This window comes from Megalops cyprinoides, chromosome 21 (assembly GCF_013368585.1).
Source record: "Megalops cyprinoides isolate fMegCyp1 chromosome 21, fMegCyp1.pri, whole genome shotgun sequence".
In the NCBI taxonomy this organism is placed as follows: domain Eukaryota; kingdom Metazoa; phylum Chordata; class Actinopteri; order Elopiformes; family Megalopidae; genus Megalops; species Megalops cyprinoides.
In genome coordinates, this window is record NC_050603.1 from 3,220,849 (window position 1) to 3,230,844 (window position 9,996).

Below are 9,996 nucleotides of genomic sequence, written 5' to 3' on the forward strand. Positions count from 1 at the left end.
CTTTGTGATGATTAGATATTGCCTTTGGTAATGTCTTTTTATTGTTCAATGTTTTTTTTACCATTCCGTAATTAATTGTGTGTGTAGTGCTCTGCTAGTCTCCCGGCGGTGATGTCACTGTGAAAGACTCTGTACATCCCATCGGTTCAATGATTGATAAAGTGGCATCTATTGTAATTTCACTGAAACGTCAGGCTTATCTCAGTGGGTCACTCATAATATCACTCCACTGGTCGCAGCTCAGAGCTTGGAACCAGCTCCGCTTGAAGCGGTCGATCCAACGCTTTGGCTGCAACATTAAAGGAATCCTTTGGGGGAAAAGGTCGGGGTGCCATTCCAAAATCACAACTCTCTCCACTCTGGCCCTGTGGAAAGAGGTTTGTGTTGCCCTTAACGCGTGATTTACTTTAAAAATGCACCGAAGGGGATCACGCGGATCTACTCTGAAAAAAATATCCAGGAATTTAGCATACAATGACTTAAATACGTACTGCATAACCGATCTGAGAACTGAGCTGACAGGGGTTTATCATTTCCATAATTATACTGTAGTAATCATGTGAACTTGATTTTTTGTGCTTCAAATTTTAGAAGTTTTGGGGGAGAAGTATTTGAAAATGTCCCCCAGGAGAAGTGTTTAGCTGGATGTACCAAGCCAGAGAAATTGCCCCTGCAAGCTAGAATTGTAAATGCAACCAGAGACATTCCTGGGGCTTTATTTTGTCATACCAGAGGTGGCTTTCATTTTTTGCAATGGCCAAAAATAACACCACAGAGATTAAATTAAACACCTAACACATGCACATAATCCATTATATATCTAGTATTGATCGGAGTGTTTTTTTTTTACCTAAGGGTAAATTAATACTCTTAAAATATGTTTTAATCTGATATTCTGCTTATCTGTTGTTATTTAAACACTACAGTGTGTATTGTAGTTATATAATAAACATATAAATCTAAATATAAATTGACATACATCAATGCAGTAATGTGTGAACGGTTAGTATAGTGCACATATTTTTTTTTACATTTAGTACAGTATCCATATTCCCAAAATGTATCAACTGTTGCTTCTTAACCGTGAATAAAATAACCATGATATAACCATGTTATAACCATGGCATAACATATATGCTGTGGAACGCTTTTTCCTGTCTCCACCCAGCATCTGTGACAGAGAGAGACAGAGAGTAAGAAAGATATAGAGAGAGAGGGAGAGAGACCCACAGCAAAAAAAGAGAGAGAGAGTGAGAGAGAGAGAGAGAGAGTGAAAGAGATATTCACTTTGATAAACTCTTTAACATTTGTCATAAAGAACAGAAACAAATTAGTAGGAATAAAAAGTAAAAATATACACACACAATAAAAAAACAACAAAAAATGCACAGCTATATTTAACAAGCACATTGCAGTGAAGAAGACAGAGAGCAAAAGAGAAGCAGCCTCTTCAACCACTTTGTATCATTTAAATAAGACACAAGCAGAACATGAATGAATGACTTGTAGAATGAAATTACTGCATGTAATTTCATTCACTAGACATGAAACAGATTACCCTGTTTGTCTACAGTTGAAATGCCACATGGTCAATCAAATTCACAAATACTTAATGCATTTACAGATCGTTAGTTCTTTTTTCTGGGCACCGGCATAAACCACTAGCACATCACAAATCACATCACAATAATCATATTGCAATGCCGTTCATTCATGTCTTACATCTTGATGCACAGAGCATGAGTTAATAACCATGTCCTTTCCTCCTCCCTCATTTACAATTTATGTCCCTGGTCAGAACACACTTATGTGTTGGACACAGGTTTTTGAGAAACACAGCAGTGACTTCGTGTTTTTGGGACATCACTGCCACAGGTTATCTACTGCACCCTCAACAGCACAGCTTTAGCAGAGCCACATCAAAAAAAAAAAAAAAAGATTTCTGTGGGAAAATGCCGAAACGGACCCGATTTGATGTTAGACACTGTGCAACACCCTGTAGGAAAGCGAGCTGCTGATCTGAAAAGGAACGAAAACTCTGCACGTTTTTTACACGTCTATGGTAAAAACGCACCCTCTGTCATTTGTATTGAGGGATAGGAGCTCCTTGATGCTTAGCGCTCTGGTAATTGCAACGAAAAATACATTTTAAAAGAAACATCTGTCATATATGAAATTCACAACACAAACAGGAGACCCAGATGGGAGCCCTGCTGTGGATGTTACCAGTGACAATTAGGCAAGTTTCATTTTGAACTACTTTTGGCAAACACCGTACCGCACACATTTTTGAGTATGTATGTATGCATGCGTGAATCATACATTCATCCTATGCCATGTAGTTGCTATGTTGTTTGGCATTGACATTCGCTCCACAGTGAATCCAGATTCAGTGTTTGAAGATCAGCGTTCCATACCTGGTGAGTCTGGATTCAGTACTTAAGGATCTCCACTCCATTCTCTCTGAGTCTAGTTTCAGAAGGTAAGAAAAATTGTCGGCACTTACCGTATCATTCTCAAACTACTCACTTTAGGCTCCTCCACGGAGTTTCATTTCTTTCACTGGAAAAAAAAAAGGAATTTGAATGGGGGGAAAAAAAAAATCGTGCAGGCAAATCGTTGTAGTCTGAAGCGTAAAAAAAAAAAAGAATATGTGAGAAAGAGTGCCATTGATGAAAACCCCAAGACACTTTTGGAAGGGGGGCAGACAGAGGATGGGGAAAGAGGACGAGGTTGCGGGTATGGCCGGGATGGAAGGTGGTTCCGTGTTTGCTGCACCAGCGAGGAAGCCTTTCTTGTGGCTGCGCGGCTCAGGAAAGCCCCTGGCTTGGGGAGGCCTCCATGCTAGCAAAGCACAGCCTGTCATTGCGAGTTGTGCTGGTGAGAGATTGCCAAGGATGGCAGGCATAGTGTATGGCTTTTATGGACAATCACCCTCCTCCTTATGCATGCGCACACGTAAACACACACACACACACACACACACAGGCGCGCATGCACACACACACACACACACACACACAGGCGCGCATGCACGCACACACAGGTGCTCTTGAAGGCAAACGTGAAAGAATGACGTCATTGAAAAATGCAAACCCCCTATCAATATAAAAGTCCCACCCTCCTTTTCTCCCCAACTCCTTCTGTCTCTCTGCGTCTCTCTCATACACATACATGCACACAGAGTCAGCCACTCACAACACACAGACAGACATAGACACATGCAAGCACACACACACACAGACACACACATATCCAAACAATAACCACTCACAATGACTGCAATCTTACAGACACACGGACAGAAATTTCATAGAAATAAAACATATTTTATAATTTAATCATTTACCTCATTTTAACCATTTATCTCATAGAAATAAAACATTTCTATCATCTAATTACTTCATATAAACAAAATACCAAAAACATGGTTAACTTGAAATGGCTTGTAGATAGAGAAAAAGCTGTTGCATGGAAAAGAACTAGAAGCACTCACTGGTCTCCTATTTGTCCACAGTCTAACTAACTAATGAGCTGAAAAACCAAACAGGAGTCGTATATAAACATCCCTCCCAATTCACCCAGCATTCTACCCCCTGCCCCAATTATAAGTCTCTAATTATCCTTTTGACCCATTTTTTTTGGAAATCCTGCATTAGTCAGGACAATAGCAATAAACAGGAACCAAAGCCATAGCAACAATGGAATCCTGGCTTGGTGATTGTTGCTAGGCAATGGAAGAGGCAGAGTGGCTTTCTTGGAAATCAAAGACCCTTAGGTGAGATTCACAAAACAACATAATCACCGATTGTTATAAATCATATACATTTATTCATAGGTCCACATATGCATTCACTGCATACACATACGCACACACGCACACAAACAGTTCATCCTAAATACTCAATACTGCGTGACCTGGAATGGCAATATGCTCATTTAAAAGCAAATATCTCACTTCCTGCAGTTTACATGTTTATTGCACAAACACATTAATTTCTCTAATTTCCCATGGTTTGAACACAACATACTTACATTAAATTACCTAAATGGAACTCTATACCCCAATATACCAAATATCTATGCATATATATACACACAAATATTTGATCATTTCTACCCATCACACAACGTACTTAAAAATGTGATTTTTCTTGACATCCTACAGTACAATTAACCTACAATGAAAGGCTTTCACGCTTACCCCCGCTAACTTTGCAATCGCCAACTGTACCGTGGGCAGCAGTGTGGTGTAGCGGTAAGGATCAGGGCTCAGGACCAAAAGGTTGCGGGTTCGACTCCCTGCTGGGGCACTGCTGCTGTACCCTTAACCCACAAGTGCCTCGGTAAATATCCAGCTGCATAAGAACATCTGCTAAATGACAGTAGTGTAGAGTAGTGTACATTAAGCCCACCCCACTGCAAACTCCTCCACACACACAGCAGCACTGATGAGGCCTTCATGCACCATGATGTATGCAGTCCTCCCATACACCTGCATGCAGCCAGTGGCTAGTTGCACTACAAATCCCATGATGCACCACAGTGAAGCAGACACTACGCCGCAGTGTAGGAGCATCACAGCTAACCTCATCTGAGTAACCTGACCCTCACTAGGGGACCCTACCGAGTGGTGAGACGAGGGGACCCTGGCTGATATGACCCACTGTTCCTCCACCGAAAAAAAACATTGTGTTCCAGTGTTGTGACACAATCCAACCTTGAATCTGGGTCCAGGCCCTCGGGCTCAGAACAAGTGCACTGATTGACCGAGCCACTCAGAACTCCTGCACACTTTCCCCCCTTTTTTCCATAATAGTTGTAGGCTGTGTGATTGCCATTACCCACCAAATTTGCTAGGAGGAAAAAAAAAAATATTGGAAAAGCCTTGCTTCCCCCAGCAGGAGGTAATGTGTTTGAAGGCCAGCAGGAAGCTCTTAGAAAAGGCCAAGTCATCGGCGCTAAGATGGTGCACGCAGCGAAGGAAATGCCAGTGGGTCTTACTGACACGGGGCCTCTGTGATTTTCGGGGGTTGAACCGAGGCTCACAGAACGGGGGCGCCCAGCTTCAAAAAAGGGACTTTGACGGACGTGCGGCCCTATCGGGGAGCTGGTTCTTTATGGAAATGAGTCGGTGCTTCAGGTACAGAGCGGAGGAAAATTAGACGGCTGCCTAAAAAAAAAAAAAAAAGTTTTTTTTAAAAAAGTGGGGAGCTGCAGGGGCCGAAGGAGAGTGCTTGACGGTAAGAGGTTGTTGTTAAAGGACCGACGAGGGCTGCCGGGTCTGGAAAGCGGGCGACCGCCGGTCTGAAAGAACGCTCAGCACAGGCAGGAGCGTATTACACTCAAAAGCCACCAATTTTGACTATTTTTAGAGGCGATGTTGTGTTCCTTCACAAAGAGGGGGGAGAGCGAGCAACAGAGGAAAAAAACACAAGTTGTGAAAGTTTCGAGTGCCAAAGTTTCGGAGAGACGAAATCTCCAGGGTAAACAATGAAATCGGCACCAGCGAGTTATAATGACGAAATCAAACCTGAGGATCAACATCAGCACCCCCGCTGTTGTATGATTTCTGATCTGCTTTTGAGTTGTTGGAGGCCTAACTATTGGGGCTGTGTTGGTCAGGGTGTTTTGTAATGCTGTTTTTAAAAATATGATACAAAAATCGCTGCATTCATTTAAGCAACGATATCTCATTTGCGTGCGTGTCTTTTGAATACTTTGGTGCTTCCCATTTGATCTTGGGTGTGGTCTTCTGGAAAAGGAAGCAGTCGTCACGTGTGAGGCCACGGAAAGGAAGTGTCACTCTCAGCACCCTGCAATCATCGTCTCCCGACAGATCGCACAGAAGGCACTGATCTGAGTGCAGAAAGTACTCGAAGAAAGAAGGAGTTGAAGCTGAAGCTAAACAATTTTGGTTGCTATGGTCATTGAGCTTCTTTCTTCTTTTGTGTCAGTAACTCCTAGAAAGGTGACATTCTAAAAATCATGCAGCGGACAACTCTCTGGGTTACTTCTCATGTTTTGGTATGATCGTTGGTGTCCACACGTGCGCATTATAACATGGAGCTGAGGAACAATTTCTGACCGGAGCGAGAAAAATATACTGGAATAATGTAATATATTTTAAAAAATCTGAGAGACAAACAGGCGTACATAACCATACACAACCGTCAACGTGCGCCATCTGGTGGACACAATGCAAATGCATCTGCGGTCACCATGGAAACAGATGGAGCACGCCGCACGCGCTCCCTTTCTCCTGATGTGGCCCTGAAACCACGCAAGAGCCGCAACAATTACCGCAGATACAAATCACGTCTCAGTGTGGGAAAACCGTGCCCACTTCCCTCTATCCGCCAAAACACGTCCCATATTTATTCAGACTTTTAGACTTATTTCATATTTACTCTAGAGGAGCCAAGTACGAAGGCCACTTCAGATTATCAACATGATTATTAACAATATATCTGTAATTGTTATGATGAGAAATGGCAGTCACAGTAGCAGTAATAGTACTAGGAGAAACCCCGGATAATCCGGATTCATCTGAATTTGGAGAGCGTGGCGGAGTGTTGCGGTTGACTCCGTCTAACTGAGCTTTCCCGTTTTCGAAAAGTGCACTTTCACCTCTCTGGTTACCTGATGTTCGCTGATGTACCTTCACCCTATCCGACACAATCCTATTTAATCAAGTCTGATTAAATCTTTATCTGGTAACGGTGGTTTCACTGCATGCAGGGTAACCGCATCCCTCAGAATAAACACAGACTCAGAGAAATGCGAGTTGCCATCATCAGGGCGATCAAGGCCTTACTGCTGCATTCAGGTGTAATGTATCAAACCCTATCCCATGAGTCACAGCAACAGTAGTTCCCCAGTTTGGATCAGCACCTCTTAACCTTAAGGTCAGCAATCCAGTTTGCTAACCACTACCCACCAGTGCCACTAACCGGTAGCCCTAACCTCCAGAAATGGTTGTGATATTACAAATGTGTGAAGTGCAGAACAACACCGCTATCCTGATGTAATACCAGATGTAGTGCCTCATATTAGCCACTATGCGGCGACAAAGGACCGTTCCAAGCAGCAGGTTCTCAGCCTGGTGGTAGCGATGCTAATGGTCTCCGGCGTTCTCCTTTCAGCTGTAGTCACACGGACTACGGAGGTGAGTGACATATGATGTCACAACACTTTTCTCAACGTTTACTGGAGAATAAAGAGGCAGGGTTCTGTACCGTTACATATAAATGCAAATAAATAAGCAATACGCAATACAAGTAGTACAATTAGCAGCTGCAAGGGGACGGGGATTGAGATGGAACTGAGATGCAGTCTGAAGAGGTGGGTCTCCAGTCCGCATTGCAATATGGCCAGTGAATCTGTTGTCCTGACCCTGGGAAGTTCATTCCACCATCTGGGGACCAGTTCAGACAGGCGCTGCGGCTGAGAGGAGTGACCCCGTCAGAAAGGGACAGTCAGTTACTCCAGTTACAGAGCAGCGTGATCTAGCCAGTGCACAGGGTTTAAGTTGAAAATATAACTTATGTATCTCCACAATGTCCTGCGTTCAGGGTCAGCGGTGCAGGCAGGAATGCTGTTCTTCCAATGGAGCTACCGTTTTCGACCTAAAAGCAACAAGGAAATGACCAGAGGAGAGCTTGAGGACACAGGTCCTCTGATGGGTTCAAGCAAGTTAGTGACTGAATATGGTAGCCCCACTCATCACAATGTTCATGAAGTGTCACTTCATCACAAATTAAGCCCCTCACTTGAATAAGAACAGGAGACACTAGAGTTCTTTTATTGTTCCTTTCTCTGGTATTGTATATCTATGACAGGTCTAGTATCTCTACTCTCCCCGGCAATGTGCATCAGTGATAGCTATAGTATCTTTACTATTCCTGGGACTGTATGTTAGTGATAGCTATAGTATCTCTCCTATCCCTGGGACTGTATGTCAGTGATAGCTATAGTTTCTTTACTCTCCCTGGGACTGTATGTCAGTGATAGCTATAGTTTCTTTACTCTCCCTGGGACTGTATATCAGTGATAGGTATAGTATCTTTACAATCCCTGGTATTGTGCATCAGTGATAGCTATACTATCTTTATTCTCCCTGGTACTGTATATCAGTGATAGCTATACTATCTTTATTCTCCCTGGTATTGTACATCAGTGATAGCTATAGTATCTCTACCCTTCCTGATACTGTATGTCAGTGCTCTGGTACAGATGGGCGCTGTAGGCCGATACTCACTGCCACAGGTGCTGCAGATAAAGTTCAGCTTCTCTGTCTCAGGCAGGCTGACCCAGCGGTGGTCCCCTTTCGTTTCGATCGCCCCCGTGTCCCCGCACCCGTTGGTCCGGGTGGGTCCATACCCCTGAGCCCAGTTCTGGAAGCAGCCACCCTCCGGGCTGATCCAGAACCAGACCTGCAGGGAGCAGGTGAAGCGCAGGCCCAGCCAGACGTGGGGCGTGGAGGCCCCTCGGGACGCCTCGGCCACCAGACCCTGCACCTCGGCAGTGTGGACAGACACCAGGTCCACATGGTGCCGTCGGCAGAAGCTCACCGCCTCCATCCACGTCCTGTTCTCCCGGATCAGAACCAGGCTCTCTGAGGGAAGGAAGCCAGGATCCTCAGTGCTCAACAACGATTTAATTTTTTCAACAGGGAAATGGATCAGCTCCAATTTGTGCTTTAATTAGGTCCGACTGAGCCATTACTGGAACACAGATCTGGACTCCATGTACTCTGGCAGGCTCTTCAACATTTGAATTCATTAGGCTGGAACCTGAAAAACTGTCAGATGCCCACAGGCTTTTTTTTGGGAAGAAATTGTCCATTCATTTTTCATATCATTCACTCATTCAAAATAAATGTGCTCATCAAATGTGTGGCATTTTTTTTTACTTTTACATAAGTAGCTGCACCTACAGAAGTGGTTCAACGTGAGTAAGAGGAGTCTAATGTTACCTTGACTAAAATGTCCAGTTGCCTCCCCCTCGGTTGTGAAGTTTTCAGAATATTCATTGATATTGGGTTTGGTTGTGTAATGAGTAGCTCTCATTTCAGTAGACTTATGTTCAGCTGATGATTTCTGAGTAGTAGTCCAAATCGTAATTCCATGTTCAACACCTCGGTGCTCAGTAGTTATGTGTTCAGTGATAGTACCTTTATGAGATTTTTCTACAGTACTCACGTGTTGAGTAACGGTCTGCATTTTAGATGTGGGTGAGTGTTCAGTTGTCTGTGCTTCAGATATGGGTGAGTGTTCAGTAGTTGTCTGTATTGCACTTGTGGATGAGTGTTCAGTTGTCTGTGCTTCAGATATGGGTGAGTGTTCAGTAGTTGTCTGTATTGCACTTGTAGATGAGTGTTCAATAGTTATCTGTACTGCATTCGTGGATGAGAGTCCAGGAGTTGTATGTATTTCAGTTGTGGGTGAGCGTTCAGTAGTTGTCTGTTCAGTTGTGGGTGAGCGTTCAGTACTTTTCTGTATTTCAGTTGTGGGTGAGTGTTCAGTAGTTGTCTGTTCAGTTGTGGGTGAGTGTTCAATACTTTTCTGTTTTTCAGTTGTGGGTGAGTGTTCAGTAGTTGTGTGTATTTCAGTTGTGGGTGAGCGTTCAGTAGTTGTGTGTATTTCAGTTGAGGGTGAGCGTTCAGTAGTTGTGTGTATTTCAGTTGTGGGTGAGTGTTCAGTAGTTGTCTGTTCAGTTGTGGGTGAGTGTTCAATACTTTTCTGTTTTTCAGTTGTGGGTGAGTGTTCAGTAGTTGTGTGTATTTCAGTTGTGGGTGAGCGTTCAGGAGTTGTGTGTATTTCAGTTGTGAGAGAAGGTTCAGTAGTTGTGTGTATTTCAGTTGTGGTTGAGTGTTCAGTAGTTGTGTGTATTTCAGTTGTGAGAGAAGGTTCAGTAGTTGTGTGTATTTCAGTTGTGGGTGAGTGTTCAGTAGTTGTGTGTATTTCAGTTGTGGGTGAGTGTTCAGTAGTTGTG

General features: G+C 43.6%; 1 protein-coding gene across 1 annotated transcript; it reads right to left on the reverse strand.

The window, feature by feature from the left end:
- Positions 1-7,614: 7,614 nt before the first annotated feature.
- Positions 7,615-9,089, reverse strand: LOC118769071 (snaclec agkicetin-C subunit beta-like). The gene is made up of 3 exons (XM_036516083.1): positions 8,978-9,089; positions 8,261-8,617; positions 7,615-7,628 (listed from the first exon to the last, which is right to left on the reverse strand). Exons 1-3 carry the CDS (start codon positions 9,069-9,071, stop codon positions 7,615-7,617), a joined length of 465 nt encoding a protein of 154 aa, XP_036371976.1. The 5' UTR covers positions 9,072-9,089.
- Between the last annotated feature and the right edge of the window lie 907 nt (positions 9,090-9,996).

Coding starts and splice junctions, on each gene's coding strand:
- LOC118769071 (XM_036516083.1), bottom strand. CDS start 9,071: ATGAGAGCTACTCATTACACAACCAAACCCAATATCAATGAATATTCT. Junction 8,618..8,977: donor AACTGGACATTTTAGTCAAG/GTAACATTAGAC, acceptor TCCTTCCCTCAG/AGAGCCTGGTTCTGATCCGG.